This window comes from Psammomys obesus, unplaced genomic scaffold (assembly GCF_907164565.1).
Source record: "Psammomys obesus unplaced genomic scaffold, mPsaObe1.curated_primary_1811, whole genome shotgun sequence".
In the NCBI taxonomy this organism is placed as follows: domain Eukaryota; kingdom Metazoa; phylum Chordata; class Mammalia; order Rodentia; family Muridae; genus Psammomys; species Psammomys obesus.
Window position 1 is genome coordinate 5664146 of NW_026588752.1, and position 20155 is coordinate 5684300.

At 51.7% G+C, this 20155-nt stretch overlaps 1 protein-coding gene across 2 annotated transcripts in view; it reads right to left on the reverse strand.

The window, feature by feature from the left end:
- Positions 1–2872: 2872 nt before the first annotated feature.
- Flywch1 (FLYWCH-type zinc finger 1) overlaps positions 2873–20155 on the reverse strand; it is a 20228-nt gene continuing 2945 nt past the window's right edge. Inside the window, exons 2-8 of one of the 2 annotated variants that reach the window (XM_055604503.1) lie at positions 14766–15127; positions 14011–14436; positions 12559–13014; positions 12152–12415; positions 7642–7905; positions 6691–6966; positions 2873–3947 (exon numbers count right to left, since the gene is read on the reverse strand). In XM_055604503.1, coding sequence (XP_055460478.1) covers positions 3931–3947; positions 6691–6966; positions 7642–7905; positions 12152–12415; positions 12559–13014; positions 14011–14436; positions 14766–15024 — 1962 coding nt within the window. In that variant the 5' untranslated portion in view covers positions 15025–15127 and the 3' untranslated portion in view covers positions 2873–3930. Of the gene's footprint in view, positions 3948–6690; positions 6967–7641; positions 7906–12151; positions 12416–12558; positions 13015–14010; positions 14437–14765; positions 15133–20155 lie in introns of both variants that reach the window. The other variant, XM_055604502.1, reaches the window with a different exon arrangement.

Below are 20155 nucleotides of genomic sequence, written 5' to 3' on the forward strand. Positions count from 1 at the left end.
AGAACCCTCTCTTCAGAGGCCCCCGGCCCTCAGCTGCTTTCTCCACTGTCCCTCTGAAGGCCCTAACGGCTGCAGGCAGGACTGCTCCTCAGCTTTGGGTATGAAGAGAAGCCTCCCCCAAGCTTCAGAGGAAGCTGTAGTATCTACCAAGCGTCCTGCAAGTACCTAAAAACCATTAGTGGGGATGAAGTATTGTATCTAGAACAGGAGTCAGTGTGGGGTGATGAGTGGTCCTTGCCCACGGGTGCCAGGCATGAGGGGGAGACACTGGCAGAAGTGTCTCTCTTCCCTGGCTTATGGCATGGAAGCTTTCTTTCTCCAAATCTACCCTGAAGAAGCCGAGGTTCTGGTCAATCCATCCTTAGCAATAGCCTGTTACCATGGGGGTGACGCCATGATCCAAAGGAGAGCCATGGGCTAGAACCAAAGGCCCTTGGCCCTCAGGAGTGGCCAGTGATCAGCGCAGCAGGCAGAGGGAAGCTACACCTGACCCCCACTCCTACGAGCTCTGTCACTGTCCAGGCTGCCTCCTTCCTGGGACCACAGCAAGGAGCAGAGAAGTCAGGCCCTACTGAAGTGTGTCTGGAGTCGCTGGCTGGTGAGCAGCCTGTGGGGCTTTCTGGGTCAGGACGCTCTGTGCCCACCTTCCGAGACCCAGAAGTACTATAACCTGCACTCCCGAGAGCCCCAGCACCACTTAAATCATTTCTTTCCTGGGCTTCCCTGGGTCAGCCGGGCGGTGGGGGTCATGAATCAGTGAGGGCAGGTGAGTTTCTGGCAGGTGCAGTTGGAAGGTACCCCTGGAGCTGCACAGGCTCGGGGAGTAATCCTTGGGAGTGAGTGTAACTGCATAGAGCAGCGCTCTCTGATTAGGTCACGCTATGTGGTGATGGTGGAGGGACTGGTGCAGATTATAGTCTCTGAGCTAAGAGATGGGGCCAGGAACAGTGGTCCATGCCTGTGGTCTAAGCTAACGTGGCAGGCTGAGGCAGCAGGATGATCTGAATCCACGATGTCGAGGCCAGCCCAGGTGACAAAGCAAGGCCCTGCCTTTACCTCTCAGTAGGGTCTGCTATGTAGCTCAGGCTGGCCTGGAACTTGTTAGGCAGCCCAAGCTGGCCTCAAATTTGATTTGAAGTCCTCCTACCTTGACTCCCCAAGTACTGGGACTATAGGCCCATAGTCTGACACCTGGATTCTCAAACCAACAAAAACAAAAGGAAAATGGTAGTGGTGAAGAACCCGGACGGCCTGATTTGGTCAGTGAACTGTCTAGACTTGATTCTGCCCATCGCTGCCCAGGACAGGGTGAGCCTGCAGTCTCAGTGGCTGCCACGCTGACTGACACACACAGGCAGCTGTGTGTGACTCCAGGCAAAGGTCACTGTCCAGCCTCCCCACGGTCCTGCTTCACCAAAATCATGAAATAATAAACAGGAGTTTTTGGCAGCTAATCCTAGTCATTTGTTCCGAAGCAATAATGAGTGCTGGACAGGACAGGCTGATGGGTTTGAGAGCAGTGAGGAGTGAGGCCACTGTGGGCAGGGCTCAAGTGCCTAGGGCTGCAGGAGAGCCTGCCTAGCCTCTAATACCCACCCTTGCAGCAGGGTCCTGCTGTGGTCAGGTAGTCACCCTGGGCCTACGAGAATCCTCCAGAATGAGAACAGAAGATTGGCTCCTCTGAGTACTTGAACATCTTTTGTCCTTCCAGAGAAAAGTTTTGTAGGATGAGGCAAGTGGCAAAAGGCCTAAAACCGGTGGTACCCTAAGTGGGTTCCGGAGACGTCCTTAAATACATCTCCTGTGTCTGGTACTTAAGTCAGGTAGTCACACCCGATACACAGTCAGGCAGGGCTCCAAGGCAGGGTCTGTGGAGTCGGCACTGACAGGTTGTTGAGGTCCCTGGAGGCAGCCGTGGGAATGGAAGCTGCTGCTGTCACAGGGTGAGTGGCCGGAGCCCAGGTGAGCTGGGAGCAGAGGGTGGTAGAGGTGGCACATGGCTTTAATCCCAGCACTCCAGAGGCTGAGGCAGGTTGGGTCTGAGTCTGAGGCCAGCCGGGCTTACGGAATAACACAGAGAAACCCTGTCTCAAAAAACCAAACCACGGGCTGGAGACATGGCTCAGAGGCTCAGAGAACTGGCTGCTCTTCCAGAGGTCCTGAGTTCAATTCCCAGCGACCACATGATGACTCATAACCCTGTGGTTGTGCCCTCTCCTGTCTTCTGCCTATTCATGCAGGCAGAACACTGTATACATATAAATAAATTTTAAAAAACAAACCAAAACCCCACTGTTGAGTTTTTGCTTGAAGCCCTGTCTCTACCTATGCAGTGCTGAGATTACAACACTGGCCACCAGGCCCAGCTTCTCACAGGGTCCTGGGAGTCTGCCTCAGGTTCTCATGGTTGTACAGCCTGTACTTTACTCACTGAGGCATCTCCCAGACCTCACACCATCTTTTTGACTGGAGGCAAATGTCAGGCAGAGACCTAGGGTGGCTGGTCGTCAGGGCCAGGTAATGGGCTGAGATTGGGGGGGGGGGGGGCTTACTTGTCCAGGAGGTATCCAGGTCTCAAGAGGCAACCGTGGCCTCTGCTTGGGGTGCCACTTCCGTTTTGGGCTTACCACAACTCATTCAAATGAACTCATGAAGCACTTGGGCTGAGGGTGGCCCAGTCTTCGAGCCTTCCCTGTGGCTGGGAACAGATCCTTAGCAGGTCCCTCCAAGTCTTGGTCTAGGCCAAACACCACCGCCCAGAAATTGCCAACCAAACCTATTACATCCCCAGCACTTGGTGGAGACGGTATGTGGCCTTGTGGCAGTGAAGGCTATTGTTGAAAAGGGGGTGTTATCACACAGAAGCTCGGCACCAGGAGGCTACATCGGGTTTATTGAGGGAAGCAGATGAGCAGAAGCCAGTGGCAGGCACCAGGCCATCACCATCCCACAGGGGTGGCTGCTCCATGGCTTGCTAGGGGAGAGGAGCATGCGGCTCTAGGACAGGGTGTGGCACGCAGGAAGTTTGCAGACCCCAGGGATGACAGGGTGCCACTTCTAGCTCACTTAGTTCTGCTAGGCTCTTCTACAGGAGGTGTGCTTTGATGCCCCCAACTCTCCTGCGCATCACGTGACACCAAGTGGGTAATCCCCAGTGGTACAGCTGCCACCAGAGCACCCCTACCTGATGTCACCTCCGGACATCTGGGCTGGCTCCCCCTGCTAGAAATGTCAGCTGCTTCAAGAACTGTGGACATAGGTTTGATGTAAGCTGGGAAAGGATGTGAGATGCAAACTCCGACAGAAGGTACAGTACAGCCTTTGCTCTGGCCTGCTCTGTCACGTTGGGGCTGGCTGTGTTCTAGCAAGCAGCAAGTGACCAAAGACCAGGAAGGCCCCAGCACATCCCTAAAGATGAAACCAAAACAAAAAACCAAAAATACCCCTGGCTGTGACTCGCACCATCTTCAGAGGGTGGCGAGAAGTTCCCGTACATGTCCTGGCTCAGGACGACCTCATTTTGCTGAACTTCATGGAGCTCATCAAGGGCCACACTCCACTGGAAAGCTCCTTGCAGGGCTGCATGCTCTGAGAGCAGACGGTGCTGGGGCCTGGACAGCAGGGTGGGGTTGAGGTATATCAGTCCAGACATACTTCTCCACAGCTGTCTAAGGTCACAGAGGTGACAGCAGCATGGCACAGGTCTTGGCACTACTCTGCCAACAGAAGATACCACCCCAAGGTCCAAGCACTCCTCCTGGGAGACCTCCTGAGGAAGTGTGAAGTCGTCGATGCTTTGGAAGAGTGAAAGGAGTTGTCAAGCGCATCTGAGTGGCTGGGAAATGCCTGCATGGGCGGGAAGCATGTGGGGTGTCAGCTGCTCCTCTGCTGCCTCAGAGAAGACTCACCTCGTTAGGACTGCGGTTCGTTTTAGCTCTTTGATTTTCCTGAGGACAGAGAAATGTGTATCATTACAAAGGCTTACTTAAGCCAAGCATGGTGGTACATACCTTTAATCCCAATACTTAGGAGGTAGAAAGACAGGTGGATCTCTGAGTTTATGGCCAGCCTGGTCTACATCGTAAGTTCTAGGACAGCCAGGGCTATCTACAGAGACCCTGTCTCAAAAAGCAAACAAAACACTAAATAGGGTTATTTATGGCCTGGATCTGATATTTAGTTTTAGTTTGTTAACCATGTCTCACTATATAGCTGAGGCGGACTTGGAACAGACCATGTAGCCCAGGCAGGCCTTGAACACTATGGTGCTCTTCCTGTCTCAGCCTTTAAGAGTGCTAGGACTGCAGGCATGCTCTAGTTTTTTTTTCCTCAGCAAAGATAAAATCAGAGGCTGGAGAGATGGCTCAGAGGTTAAAGGCACTGCTTGCGCTTCCAGGGGTCCTGAGTTCAATTCCCAGTAACCACATGGTGGCTCACAACCATCTATAATGTGATCTGGTGCCCTCTTCTGATGTTCAGCTGTACATGCATACATTGTATTTATCTTTAAATAAAAAATAAAATAAAATTGGTGCCTGAAGTTCACTGTGTCTGGAGGCTGTCTTGAAAAGCCAGCACACTTGGAGGTAACTATCTTACTTATTCAATGTACAGTCACAAATCACCCCAAACAAAATGATAGGAGTGGCTTGGCTGGGGAATTCTGACTCACCATGAAGCTGAGAAAAGATGTCACCATAGTCATCTTAAGGTTCAAGGGTTAGAAAAGACACTCCCAACATGACTCCTGCTCTAATCTCGTAAGTCATTTTTTATAGTTTTTATAACTCTTGAAATGTTTTTGTGGTTCTGGCATTAAATGCAGGTCCCACAAATCCTAGGCAGGTGTTCTACCACTGAGCCATATCTCCAGCTCCTCTCCCTCAAAATTCATTAAATAAATGATCAAAGTCATTGACATACCAATAAATGTTGTCTGTAATAGCCAATGATTATTTTATTCATCATTTTATTGTCTTTAGTTTCTTTTTAAAAAATAATTTACTTTTATTTTATGTGCACGGGTGTTTTGCCTGCATGTATGTCTGTGTGAGGGTCTCAGATCTTGGAGTTATAGACAGCTGTGTGCTGTGGGTGCTGGGAATTGAACTCAGGACCTTTGGAAGAACAGACAGTGTTCTTAACCTCTGAGTCAGCTCTCCAGCCCCCTTATCCTTTCTTCTTTTTGCTTTTTCGAGATAGGGTTTCTCTGTGTAACAACCCTGGCTGTCCTGGACTCTTAGGCAGACCAGGCTGGCCTCGAACTCAGAGACCCCCTGCCTCTGCCTCCTGAGTGCTAGGATTAAAGGTGTGTGCCACCACACCCAACCTCCCTTTACTTTTTAGGATGTTTATTTTACCTTGTATGTATGGCTGTTTTCTCTATATAACATATGTTTACTCCCAGAAGAGGGTGTCAAAGCCCCTGGAGCTGGAGTTGCAGATGGTTGTGAGCCATCACGTGGGTGCTGGGAACTGAGTCTGGGTCCTCTGCAAGAGCAGCAAGTGAGCTTCACCCTTGAGTCACCTCTCCAGACCCAATAAATGCTTGCCTGACCAGAAATTGAACCCAGGCCATAGCAGTAACAGTACACACATCTGTAATTCTAGCACTTGTGGAGGCAAGAGAATCAGAATTCAACAATGTCCTAAGGGCACTGGAGAGATGGCTCCGTGGTCAAGAGCACTTGCTGCTCTTGCAGAGGACCTGGGTTCAGTACTCAGCACAGGTGGCAGCTCACAACCTTCTATTCCAGGGGATCCAACTCCCCCTTTTGGCCTCCATAGGTACCAGGTACATGTTTGCTGCACACACACACATGCAGGCAAATACTCATAAAATAAACATATATCTTACACACACACACACACACACACACACACACACACACACAACCAAAGAGGAAAGAAAAAAGACTGTCGTCTGCTTGGGCTATGTATGTAAACACTATCTCAAATAACATATTTGTTTATATAAAGTGAACTACTCTTTCGTTCTTTTTGTTCTTTCTTTCTTTCTTTCTTTCTTTCTTTCTTTCTTTCTTTCTTTCATTTTGCTTTTCAAGACAGGGTTTCTCTGTGTAGCCCTGGCTGTCCTGGTCCTCTCTTTGTAGACCAGGATTTTCTGGAACCCACACATCTGCCTGCCTGTGCTGGAGTTTTTGGATAGAAGATGTGAGCTACCCCCTCTGGGTGTGAACTAATTTCCTTTTTCTTCTTTTATTTTTTTTCTTTTTCTCCAAGACAGGGTTTCTCTGTGTAGCCTTGGCTGTTCTGTACTCTGTAGACCAGGCTGGCCTCAAACTCAGAGAGATCCTCCCGCCTCTGCCTCCAGGAATGCTGGGCTCAAAGGCATGAGACAACATGCCCAGCTTTGAACTAATTTTCAATAAATTAAAATTAGCTACTTGCAAACTTCATGTGTGTGGTTACATGTATATGGACACACAACACTGTTTGCACCCTTCTGGGACAACCTGCATTATTCTATCAGATTTTTCAAGAGACAACCTATAAAGTATTAATCTGTCTTGGAATAAAAGAGGAAGACAGGTTTGGAATGGAAGCTGGTCTAAGCGCTAGGAAAAAGCAGATATGGTTTCATGTTAGCAGAAAGGGACCAGCAGAAACGAGGCAAAGGTTCTGGAAATGCGGACGTTACACACAGAGCCGTGGTCCCTCAGTGCGTACCCTTCTTCTTCTTCTTCTTGGCTGCACTGAGGCCTTTCTCCCGCTGCCGCAGGGCCTCCAGGCCAGCCAGGTCAGGCGGATGGCAGTGGCTTCGCATCACCATGACTCGCCGGCCCTGGGTGATGGCGCGGCTGCGGCAGCCCAGCCGAGCCTGGTCGCGGCACATCCAGTACACCTTCTCACCAGCAGCCTTCTCCTTCCTGTACAGGAAGGACTCGTACACCAGGAAGCGGCCTCCAAGGGATGTCCGCAGGAACTCCAGTGGCTGCACGGGCTCTGGAAGGCAGAGTCACGTTGTGAGGGGACCGCGGGAGCCCGGCCCTCAGCAACAGGAGCATGGGCCTCTCTCTGCCCACTACAATCCCTGTCCCCATCCCTTTGCCTGCTTCTTGGGGCTCTAGGGACTAATGGTCAGCCGCGGCCCTGACACTCTCTAGTACAGTTTTTCCTTGGTGGGGGCTCCAGTGCTGCCTGGGTTGTCCCTGGAGCTCTGCTGGAGGCCTCACCAGACCACAAACCCCATGCTTGCTGGGAGGCCTGAGGTTCATCTGGTCTGTGTATTGGGGGCCCATCATGTCCCTGTCCACCAGCTGGCCACAAAGCCATTCTCAAACGTTTTAAGAAACTGGAGTCAAAGGCCATGTGATGTTGGGGTGTGGCCAGAGAGAACTGGTGAAAACAGAAGCTAAGGCAGAACAGGCCCAGGGAGGAGACAGAAATCAGATGAGAGATCCAGATGGGATGGAGGGCCTCTGGGGCTCAGGCGCACTGTGCAGCCGTGCATACGTGCACTTCCGCCAGACACTAGCCATGCCACCCTACTTTTAGCGCTAGTGTCTCTCAGCAATAGCAATCAACCACACAGTAAAACTGGTGGTACCTTAAGCACAGCTGCTGGAAAGGGGCTGAGGTGTTGCAGGGCAATGGGGAGAAGCCACTCCCTCCACATACCTGGACCCTCCCAGTGGGTCAGGTTAGGGAAGTTCTCCCGTTGGCGCAGGGCTTCCAGGCCACCCATGTCGGGTGGGTGGCAATGCCTGCGCATGACCATCACGCGCTGACCCTGTGTGATGGCTCGGCTTCGGCAGCCCATGCGCGCCTGGTCGCGGCAGGTCCAGTACACCTTATCACCAGTCGCTTTCTCCCGCCTGTAGAGGAAGGACTCGTACACCAGGAAGCTGCCCCCCAGGGGGGTCTTCAGGAACTCTGGGCCTTCTGCAAAGAAACAAAAGAAGCAATCAGAGAAGAGGCCTGGAAGCTGAGCCTGGCCTTGGGAGGGATTGGGGAATGCTCCCCTTTTCATGGCCTCCTTGCAGGGATCCTGCCACCCACTTCACGCCCTCTCCCTGCTCACAGGGAGATAGTCCAGGGGCCAGGGTCTGCCTGTCCTGAGGCTGGAGACTGGCCCTGCAGGTGAAGGCTTCCATCATAAACTTCAGGAAGGAGGTGGGTGGTTTTGCTGTTTTACACTAGGTGCCCTCCAGGCCAGCAGGCAGGAGCTCACTCTAGTGTGAAGAGTGAGGTGGGGTCAAAGCTTGCCAGAGCCAAAGAGGGAAGTTTGGTTCAGGAGCCCAAGGGCAGTGAGTGTGTTCAGGCTGGGCTTTGGCTTCAGCTGTGGAGGTAATAGGAACCTGAAGGACAGCCTCTTACCTCCCCTCTCTTGTCCTCACTTTGAACAGGCCCAAGGGCTGCTGTGGGGGTCTGAATAGAAACGGCCCCCATAGGCTCACAGATTTGAATGCTTGGTCACCAGGGAATAGCACTGTTTGAAAGGATTGTGAGGCATCAACTTGCTGGAGGAGGTGTGGCCTTGTTGGGGGAAGAATGTCACTAGGGTGGACTCTGGAGTTTCAGAAACCCAAGCCAGGCCCAGTGTCTCTCTCTCCCTGCCTGTAGATCTACATGTGGAGCTCGAAACCCCTCCAGCACCACGTCTGCCTATGTGTAGCCACGTTCCCAGCCACGACAATAACGAACTAACCCTCTGAAACTGTAAACCAGCCCCAATTAAATGCTTTCTTTTATAAGGGTTGCCATAGTCACGGTGTCTCTTCACAGCAACAAAACACTGACCAAGACAGAATTTGGTTCCATGAACTGGGATATTGCTGTGACAGGCCTGACCATGCTGCTTGTTGGTGGAATGAGGACCTTGGAGCTCTGGATTAGGACAGCAGTTGAACACATTAAGCAGGCCTCAATGGGCCATACTGGTAGGAACATGGAAGACAGGGACAGACAGGGAGCTGTCACATGATAAGCAGCTAGGGAGAAGCCCTGAGAGGCTGAGGACTTAGGCTAAGGCATCTGACTCTGGAGCCCCTAGAAAGGTGGGGAAGGAGGCCAGAAGGCAAGGAACACCTACAGGGCAAAGCATCCCAGAGGGAAGGAGCCAGCAAACTAAGGAGAGTAGAGCTTGTGGCTGTGGGGAATGGAATCCACCTCCTTCAACAGTGGATTGAAACGTTTGTCAGGGAAGGGCTGGAGAGAAGGAAGGGAAGCAGTTAAGAGCACAGGCTGCTCTTCTGGCGGACCCAGGTTCAATGCCCAGCACCCACACTCACAACCACCTGTAACTCCAGTTCTAAAGGATCTGATGCCCTCTTCTGGCCTCCACAGGTGCCTGGCACAGACTCTGTAGTCAACAGGCACAAGGATGGTACATAAACATACATATAGGCAAAACAGCTATTCAAATGAACATTTAAAAAAATGGTTTTCATTGGGCTGGAGAGATGGCTCAGAGGTTAAGAGCACTGTCTACTCTTCCAAGGTCCTGAGTTCAATTCCTAGCAACCACAAGGTGGCTCATAACCATCTATACTGGGATCTGATGCCCTCTTCTGGCGTGTAAACATACATGCTAGACATACATGCAGGAAGAGTACTATATGGAAGAGTATAGTAATAAATGAATAAATAAAAAAAATGGTTTTCAGGAAATAAAAATGGCCCAGTTCAAGGACAGAGAAACAGTCAGCCAAAGACAACAACAGAGTGGGCGGAGACAGAGAAATTATAAAACTAAGCCACGGGGCTGCAGAGACGGCTCAGCCACTAAGAGCATTGAGTGCCCTTCCAGAGGGACCCAGGTCCAGTTCCCAGCAGGCACGTGGTGGCTTACAGCCATCTGTAACTACAGTTCCTGGAGATCCAGTGCCGCCTTCAGGCCTCCACGGGCCTGAGGCACATAACACACGTGCAGGAAAAACACTTGTACAGGGGTAAACAATAGAACTCCGTCCAGCCTCATAACAGATCCACACCAAGCACGTACACAGAGGCACTGGGGAAGGGCTCCAGGGCATCATGGCGTGTCAACATCAGAGGAGCAAGGGGAGGGTGGCCCAGTGGGAAAAGCAAGACACTGGAAGGGAGGAGGCAGGTGTCTGTGTTGAAATATTCCTAAGACCTGCCCACTCCACCTGCCCACTCTGCAGAGGCAGAAGAGTCAGGATCTGTGTGCAGAGGGGACAGGGCTGCCTTTAAAACAAGCAGGCCTAGAGGGCCAATGCGCACGCTGGAAGGCGGGTGGACATCAGAGCAGGCAGGTGCAGATTGCCTGGAGAAACCAGCTACCACCTCAGCAGGAGACAGGCAGAGGCCGCCACACTGCTGAGGCTAGCACAATACAGGAGTCATTCCACTGGGAGGGCAGAAACTCGGTAGAAGTTTCAGTGAAAGCACTTAGGAACTTTGGTAGAGGGATCAGATAACAAAACCCGAAAATCTCGGACTGTACTGCTAACGCCACCAGGGTCAGCACGGGAGGAGGAACTGGCTGTGTAACTCTAGCCATAGAAAGCCACCAAACAGGGCTATTAGGTAGGCATGCAAGAAGACACCATGCTGCACCAGGCGAGCAGGCTCACACCTTTAATCCCAGCACTCAGGCAGGGGCAAGAAGCTCAGTCTGAGTTCAAGGCTAGCCTGGTCTACACAGTAAGTTCCAGGACAGCCCAGATACACAAAGACCTTATTTCAAAACAAACCAAAAACAAATAAAGAAGACACTGTGCTGAAGGACACAAGCTATGGTCTGAAAAGGTCCCTAAGCCATAGGTTAGGCCCATCAGGGACAGACAGAAGACTCAGGAGTCCTAATGCAGAATCAGATCACACATATGGGCTCAACCATAAGAAAAACACTGTCCTCTTTTCCAACTGATTCTGCTGCTGTGCAGTGACATTTACAGCCTGGCGCTGTCACAGAGCCACACTGCCCAGCAAGCCTGTGGGGAACTGCCAACAGCTGCAAATGAGCAGGGTCGCAAAGGGCTTCTCCAAGATGACAAGCTGACTGGCTCACGGACCTCCCAAACCACAAAAGACAAGGGGGCTGAAAAAAAAAAAAATCCCAGGGGCAGGGCACCTGGCCGAGGAAATCCAGGTAATGGCCAGGCCTGGCATCAGCACCAAGGTGAGGCTGAAGCAGGGCCCAGAAAGCTCTGGAGTTGTTCACTGATGTGTCCCAGCTCGGCATCAGCAGAGTTTGATAAGAACAGAAGGCAAATGCTAGTGAGACAGTTCAGAAAATAAGAGTACGTGCTGCCAATCCTCAGGACTTATATGACAGAAGGAAAAAAAAACTGACTCCTCCATGTTATCCTTGGACCAACACCTATATGCCATAGTGGGCATGCACATATGCATGTGTGTTTAGGCTACCCAGGGCTACATATGAGACCTACCCACTAAAAAAGTATAGCAAGGCTAAATCACCTCCTCAGGTTAGAAGTCAGCAGGTAACAAGGAAATTGAAAAATGAATTAAATGGGTTGACGGTGGTAGAGGTGCATTTTAAGAAACAGGGAGGCAAATGCTTAGAGTAGGGATGCATGGGGCTAGGAGTGAGGGCAAGGCCGGGCACCTGCCATGTCCCAGTATCATCCTCTTGTTTATGAGTGTCATACAAATGGAACAAAACGAAGTAAGAATGATAAAACACGTCCTATATTTGGAATAAGTTTAGGACCAAAAGTAACTCAGGACCTCAAACACTACAGGGCAGGACTGGCAGCCTGGTGAGAAGGCTGGCTACAGTCACTCTCCTTAGTCACGCCAGGCTCTGCTGGACAGCTGCAGGGTCCGACCTAGGACTCCAGCTCGCAGGCGCTCAGCAGACACAGATGCAGACAGGGTTGACTCTGTCAGCTCCCAGACTCTGAGGCTGACCTGTGGCCTTCTGGTCACACTGTAGGAATGAGGACCTGACCTGACATTCAGCAGCCCCTACTGATAACTCCTAAAATAACAGAGGAGGGGAGGTTAGGTTTATCAGGTTTCCAGCCTGGAAGAAGTAGGCAGCTTGGGAGGAACCTGGGAGCACAAAACCCAGATGGCCTGGGTCTGGGGGAGGAGGGGTGGGAAGAGAACGCTGCGACTTCCAGAATAATTACGGAAGGGCGGAGGACAGGACATGTGTAGACAATAGAAAAGGCAGTAGGGTCCCCCCAGGTACCTGGGCCATCCCACTGAGTGTGGCCGGGGCGTTTCTCCCGCTGCCTCAGGGTCTCCAGGCCTAACAGGTCAGGTGGATGGCAGTGACCTCGCATCACGGTCACCTGCCTGCCCTGAGTGATGGCTCGGCTGCGGCACCCCATGCGCGCCTGGTCTCGGCAGGTCCAGTACACCTTCTCACCAGCTGCTTTCTCCCGCCTGTAGAGGAAGGACTCGTACACCAGGAAGCTGCCCCCCAGGGGGGTTCTCAGGAACTCCGGGCCTCCTGCAGGGCACAGGAAAGTCAGTTAGGGGCGGGAGCAGAGGATGTAGGGTAAGAAAGCAGGGGTAGGTTGACATGGCTGGCCACCCCCGCCCAAACCGAGGCAACCAATTCTGGCCAACCAGTCCCCAAACATTCAGACTCACTGGGGTCCACATCCTGGTCCTCCTCAGGGGATTCCTGCAAGGATTCCTGGTGCTCCTTTGCCTGTTTTCTGGACCTGGACCTACTGAGAGTCAGTGTGCCCTGTCCCCTGCGGTAGAACAGGCTGTCCACCCCCTGGAGCAGCGAGTCCTCAATGTCGTCACAGTCCTCCAAGTCCCCAGCGCCAATCCGCCTCGCCTGGATCTTCTTTATGGTCTTCTCCTGCTGTCGCCGGGCCTGTAGGCCCTCCATGTCAGGCGGGTGGCAGTGGCTGCGCATGACTGTCACCCGCTGGCCCTGTGTGATGGCCCGGCTGCGGCAGCCATGGACGGCATGCTCCCGACAGGTCCAGTACACCTTGCTCCCCACGGTCTTCTCCCGCTTGTAGAGGAAGGACTGGTGGACCAGGAAGGTGCCCCCATAGCACGTCTTCAGGAACTCGAGGGGCTGATACCGTACTGGAGGAAGGACACAGGGACGTCACCACACCGAGGGCAGGGGCCCAGGGGTCCCAGGAGGAACCACCACGTGCTTTTCTTCCAAACACTACCCTGAGCTGGGCACGTGTGAATCCCAGTCCATTCCCACCAAGCCACCCAAGAGGAATAGGGGTTCCGTCTCCAAGTCGATGAGACGCAGCTCACAGTTCATGCCACAGTGGGAAGGGCTGAGCTGCGCTCTGATCCAGCTGGTTATGTCCTGGGCTACTGTTGGCCATTTTTTTCTAGGGTTTGTTTAACAAATTTTGCCTGGTTTTTGGTTTTTACAGAACTAAGCCTAAGGCCTCTGCCATGGGAGGCAAGCGCTCTCTGACCGACGGCATCCCTAGCCCTTCTCTTTGAGTAATAACAGCAATCGTCCTCACACATTCATACTGGAAAGAAGCTCCCCTCCCAGCAGGGCAGCTGCTCAGATCCTCGTGTGCCAGGAGACACTCAGCCCAGAAGCCACACCTAACTGCTCTAAGAATGCAGCCACCTCTCACCCAGCTAAGCAGTGCAGAACATGGCTTGATCATCGTCGCCCCACAAGCTCCACAACGGTCCAAGGGGCCACAACCCGCCTCAGGCGCAAGCTCTTAAGACCAGAATTCACGGGAATCTTGAGGCTATAGGCCTTCATCCATGGGGCCAGACTTCGAACCCGGGGCTCAAAGCCTAACCTTGCTCGTGGGAACCCTACCCAAACTTAATGCCAGAATCACGAAAGCTTGCCCGTTGGTTTGCAGCTTTCAGGGCCTCACGCTGGGCCTGCTCCATTGGAAACATTTCAAAGGCCCTGGGCTCCCATACCCCAGTCCCGACTGATCCATGGGTTCAGTGATGGCTGGAATGCATTTATATCCTTGACTCTGAGCACATTCTGAGAGCCCATGTGGAACCCCACATTTTCATTTGGGTATGAAGGATTTGAGGGCTCTTTCCTGCCGCAAGCGAGGGAGCGCATACACTTACCCACTCCTGGTGTGGGGCGTTTCTTGGGAGGTAGGCTCTGCAGTGCCAGCGATCGGTACCCCTGGTCCTCCTCCGGGGTCTCAGTGCTTTGCTGAGGTGTGGGCTCTGGCTCCACAGGGTATAGCCATAGGCTCACACCATCCTCTTGGCCTTTAGAGCCCTCAGGCAGGTCTGAGGCGGGCACCTTCTCCTTCCTGCGCCGGCCCCCCAGGCTCCCCTTATCAGGTGGGTGACAGTGGTCCCGCATCACTGTGACTCGAAAGCCACGGGTGATGGCCCGTCCCCGGCAGCCTCGGTCTGAGTGCAGGCGGCATTTCCAGTACACCTTGTCTCCCACAGCCTTCTCTTGCTTGTACAGGAATGACTTGTGCACTAGAAGGCGACCGCCATATGGGGTCTTCAGGAACTCCAGGGGCTGTGGGTCAGCTGGGGGCATGAAAAGGCTGGGTTAGCTTCTCTGGAGCAAGACTCAAGGTCAGGGACCTTGGGGAGTGAGTGGGTCTTGGAATAGGGTAGGGCCCTGTGGGCAGGATGTTTTCTCAGGCCCCTAGCTGCCAGACAAGCCCAGGTTCTGAAAGATGCTTTTGTGTTAGAGAAAGGGATTTAAGGAGTTTAGAGAATCCTGCATATAGCTGTAGCAGGAGGCTCAACTGCAAGGAAGAGCGGAGTATCCAAGGTCACCCTGATGGAAAGGGGGGTGTGCAGGACAGCAGCCTCGGCAAGAGCCAGGACTAGCACTGCCAGGGAAGTCTCACCTGCATCTACTCTACTACGTTTCCGGTGAATTATCCGTCCCTGCTTCTTGGCCGTCGAGGTCGAGGTCTGAACGGTGTTGCTGGGTAGAGCGGCAGGGCCAGACTTCTCCAGGGACTTGCCACCTGTCGGCTTGGGTCCTCCTTTACCCCTGGCCAGAACCAGACTGGAGGATTCTTGAGGCTTCCTGGCTCCAACAGACGGCTCTTGGCCAGCTTTCACACTCTCACCCTCCTGCTCACTGGGCTCAGGCAGGGGCATCCTGGGAGTGAGAACCTGGCCCTTGGGCCACCTTCAGCCCTCTGGCAAATGGAACTCTCTTCCTCTTCTTCCTCTCAGGCCAGAATGTGGGAGCCCTGAGGCTCTGTCCTAAGAGAAGAACAAAGGCAGTTTAGTGGAGGAGGCCCGAAGGCCTGGGGCTCTAGCAAATGGATCGAACTTCCTCAGTTCCCATGGTGCCCTGGGGTTGAGGGGCTGCAGAGAAGAGATGTGATATAAGCAGAAGCCCTAGGCAGACAGACTACTGGTACCTTTTCCTGGCAGCCCCACCAAGCCTCCCCTGTACATGACAAAACTTACTGTGCAGTAGGTGCCTCTCCGGGGCTGCTGCTAACTAATGCTCTAGTTATTGAGTTTCCACCTTAGAAGCCTCATCGATGTCCAGCACCGTTACAAGGTGACCATCTAACAGGTTAGAGAAGGACAGAAGCACCAGAACCTGACGTGCCCGAGAATGAAGAGGCTGAAGTCCCACTGTACCTGCTCAGATGCTGGGTGCCTACCTAGGCTGACTTTGGCCTTGTGCACTTTACCTTAATGCTGGGTACCTGTCACAAAGAACCCAGGCCAGTGAGCACTGGCACTTAGCATGGCAGAAGGCTGAAGCCTGGCCCCGGGAAATGGGACCCTCTGGGGTCACACAGCTTTTCCTCTGACGTACTCTGGAGGCCTCAGCTCAGCCCACTCCTTCAGGGGCCCTTTGCAGTGACTTCGAAACCACTGTTCTTGGCTGGGCAGGGACAGGACTCCTGGCCTCCAATCTAGACAAGGATGGTCAGATGTGGGGTGCCACCCTGAGGTGGGCTGACCTTCCTGTCTTTCTGGGACAATTGAGCAATATGTAGTTAGGAAGGTGTTTCTCACCTCTCAGAGACATTAAACAAGACTGCATCACTGCAGACACTTTTAGCTTCTTTAAAAATTTCCCCTTTCTAAAAAGCTTAGTGGTATACATCCTTAATTCCAGTACTCAGGAGGTAGAGGCATGCACCTGAGTTCTAGGATACTTAAGGCTACAAGTGATACTTTAAAAAATATATTTATTTTTATTAAATTTATATTTATTTTTATTAAAATTATTTATTGAAATTTATTGTTTTAAAAAGATTTTCTTAGATTTATTCATTTTATTTTGTGTGTGTCTTGCCTGTATACATGTCTGCAGTGCTGCCTGGTGCCTCTGGAGGCCATGAAACATGGCTGTGAACCACACCACGTGGATTCTGAACTGAACCTGGGTGTTCCACAAAGCAACAAGTGCTCTTAACCACTGAGCCATCTCTCCTGACCCTTGTTTGTGTTTTTGCTTTGTTTTGTTTGCTTGCTTGTTTGAAACAGGTGTCACTATGTGTTTCTGGCTGCCACAGAACTATGCAGACCAGGCTGGCCTTGAACTCAGGAGATCGACCTGCCTCTGCCTCCCTAGTGTTAGGATTAAAGGTGTGCGCCACTATGCCCAGCAGACTTAGTTTTAGTTATGTGTACGTGTGTCATCAGATCCCCTGCAGCTCTAGTTAGAGGTAGTTATGACCCACAACGGTGCTGGGAATCGAACTCCTGTCCTCTGAAAGAGCATTACCAAGCTATCTCTAGCCTCTCTCACCCTCTCTTTTTTTTCTTGGCAGGGTTTCTCTGTGTAGCCCTGACTGTTCTGGAACTCACTTCGTAGACCAGGCTGGCTGCAAACTCACAGATTCACCTCCTCTGGCTCCCTAGTGCTGGGATTAAAGGTGTGCACCACCATGCCTGGCTCTTACTTGTTTCTGAATTTACGTATATGTATGTGTACCACATGCCTGCAGAGGTCAAAAGACTCAGATCCTGGAGCCTCTGCAAGAGCAGCATGCTGTCTTAATCGATAAGCATCTCTCCAGACCAAGTTTTAGGATCTTTACTGGGGAATTATCACCCCAACACAAGTTCTCTGGGTCCACTGTCTCCTGGTCCCTAATTTCTAACCCATGGCTCCCTGGTCTAGGGGCTCACATCAGCTTCTCAAAGGTGGGGTCATCTCTGTTGTCCAACAGGACAAGTGTGGCCCTGGATGGAAGATCACTGAATCCCTAACAGCCTTCTCTAGCTGATGGCACCAGAGGCTATCCCCAACACAGCAGTGGCCAGGTCAGGAAGGGAAATTCCTAGACGGAAGGCCCATTCCAGTCCCAGAGTCGCCAATGCTTGGTCTTCCCATGGGTGGCCAGGGACCTGGGGACACCTGGGACCTAATGCAAAGACTCCTTGGGTACCTTCATGGCAGAAAAACTGGAGGCCTTGCCCCCCAGACACACCACCCTTCAGTTGCCATGTTGCTTTGGCTCAGGAATGAATTGCCTTCAACCTTCCCTTGGATCGTGAGGATCCTAGCCTCATTTGCATTCTACTTCTGAGTCTTTGCTCTCTAAACTCAGGATAGCCCACCCACTTAGGGCCAGGCTCCCTGACCTCCACCTCCATAGAGGCCTTTCAGACTGCTGTGCCAGCGCACCTCAGGGGGAGGCAGAGCCTCTGGGCCCCTCTGCCTCCTCCAGGCTGGTTCTCACTCAAAGTTGACAGGACAGGAAAAACGTTCATATTCCCCAAGGGCCGCAGACCAAGTCTGAGAGCAGGCAGTACGAACCTCTCAACAAAAGCGTCTGGTCATGAGGCTTCCAAGACTTATCACCCCAAAAGATACTGAGAAGCTCCCATAAAACAGAAGGAACCTGTGGAAGGCTGGTCTCTGCAATTGGCCAGAGCTAGATTTGAGAGACTAGTTTCACTCTCACCCACTAAAGGGCTCGGAATATCAGCCTGTCTGAGGATCCCAAGTCCCTCCATTCAGCCGTGCAGGCAGCCATGCGCGGTGAGTCATACCAGCAGAGTGACTAAACCTAGCAAGCCCTAAAACTCGGCATCATCACACAAACACTGAATCCTACCTTCACATGTGAGGGACAAAAAACACTAAGAAAGAGCAAAGGGCTACAAAGGTCACACACCTTTGGAGGTAGGAGACAGAGGCAGGCAGATCTCTGTGAGTTTGAGGCCACCCTGGTCTACAGATCGAGTTCCAGGACAGCCAGGGCTACACAGAGTAACCCTGTCTCGAAAAACCAAAAAAGAAAACAGTATAAATATGCATGAGAGCATCATAAAGGCAAGGTGCGGTCTGAGGAGACATTAAGTAGCAAAGTGGGCACCAACCAGGGGCTGAGGAGGGGGACCAGAATTTAAGTGTTTAACAGGGTTGGTGGTAGTATGATGAACATAGGTAACAATGGTTCTGATGGTAAATTTCATGCCACGATTCATCACAGGTACAAGAAGTACCTGTTATAGCCCATTTCCCTGACATCGTGGGCAAAACAGATTCCACTAAGCACAGATTTCTGAATAGTTGAAGTTATGTCTCCTTGACTGAGAAATTCACAGTTCTGGTGAGAGGTCGTCAAGCTGTCGTCAAGATCGTCAAGCTGGCCCCACACCCAGAAGACATTTTTTTTTCCCTTTCTCTTTGGAGGCAGGTCTTGCTATAGTCTATCCTAGAACTCCTATGTGGACCAGGCTGGCATCAAGCTCAAGGAAACCTACCTACCTCTTGCCCAGGCTGGTATTAAAATCATTATGGAGGATCTGGAGAGATGGCTCAGAGGTGAAGAGCGCTGGCTGCTCTTCCAAAGATCCTGAGTTCAATTCCCAGCAACTACATGGTGCCTCACAAACATCTCTAATGAGATCTGGTGCCCTCTTCTGGCCTGCAGGCACACATGCAGGCAGAACACTGTATACATAATAAATAAACCTTTAAAAATAATCATTATGTAGCTGTGGCTGGTCTTGATGCCTGATCTTCCTTTCTCTACCTCCAAGTGCTAAGATGATAGGTGTGCCACCATGCTCAGCCCACGGACTGGGGCTTCAATGTGTTCTTTTTGTAATACCCACTCCTCACTCAATACAAGCCTATGAAGAAAACTGTTTTCAGGTTAGACAGATGTGAGCAGGACATTAGAGTCTAAAGTCTGAGGTTCATTCTTCCCTCCTCTCCTCCCTCAGTGCTAAGGTCAGAGCTGGGTGACCTCAGCACTCCCTTTACTTGCTCTGACATGTGGTCCTGCTGGTGGTCACAGGTTGCTCAGGGCAGGACATGAGGCCCTGCAGTGTTAGGAACTATCCGGAGCCTTTCAGATGTAACTGGGACCAATCCCTAATGACTAGCTAAAATCCTGAAGGCCAGAATTGGGCAGCTAACAGTAGACCAACAGTTCCTTTTACATGGGAGGAAAACTAGATTGCCAGGCCCCTTGCTGGGTGGACCTGGGCCAAGGCCCAGAACTTTCCTGGCTACTCTCACCTGCAAAGGAGGGAAAGTGTTGAGTGACGGTCAGGGGAGACAGCTCAGTGGGCAAGAGTACTTGCCAGAGGACCCGAGTTCAACTCCCCAGCACCTACTTAAAATAGGGTCCCATGCCTGCCTATCTATAGCCCCAGAATTGGGGTACAGAGCCAGGCAGATCTCAGGGACTTGCTGCCACCCAGTCTCACTGAAATTGTGAGCTTCGGGTTCAGTGTGAGATTCTGTCTCAAAAAACAAGATGGAGAGCCATTCATGGCTTTCTCCTCTGACCCCCCCCCCAAGTAGCTAATGAGATACTATAAGAGAAATTCATCCATAAACAAATCATTTCACAAGAGCAGGAGTTCTTTGCCCAGGCTCAGCAGTGCCCTAAGCAAAGGAAAATGGGGGAGGGATGGCTCTGTTGTTAAAAAAAAAAGTCCTGAGGACATGTGTGGCAGCATATTTCTTTCATCCCAGTAATCCAGAAGCAGAGGCAGGAGGATCTCTGTTAGCCGGAGGCTAGCCTGGTTTATACAGTGAGGTCCAGGCCTGTCAGGGCAGTGTAGTGAGACCCTACCACAACCAACCAATCATTAAACAATAACAACAAAAAAAAAATCTTCCTTGAGATCAAACAAATAACCAAAACAACAAAACCCTCCTGAGCCAGGCATGGTAGTTCACACCTATAAGCTCTGTTACAAAGAATCTAAGGTAGATCATGAGTCCAGGCAACATAGCAAGATCTTGCCTAAAAAAAAAAAAAAAAAAAAAAAAAAAAAAAAAAAAAAATTT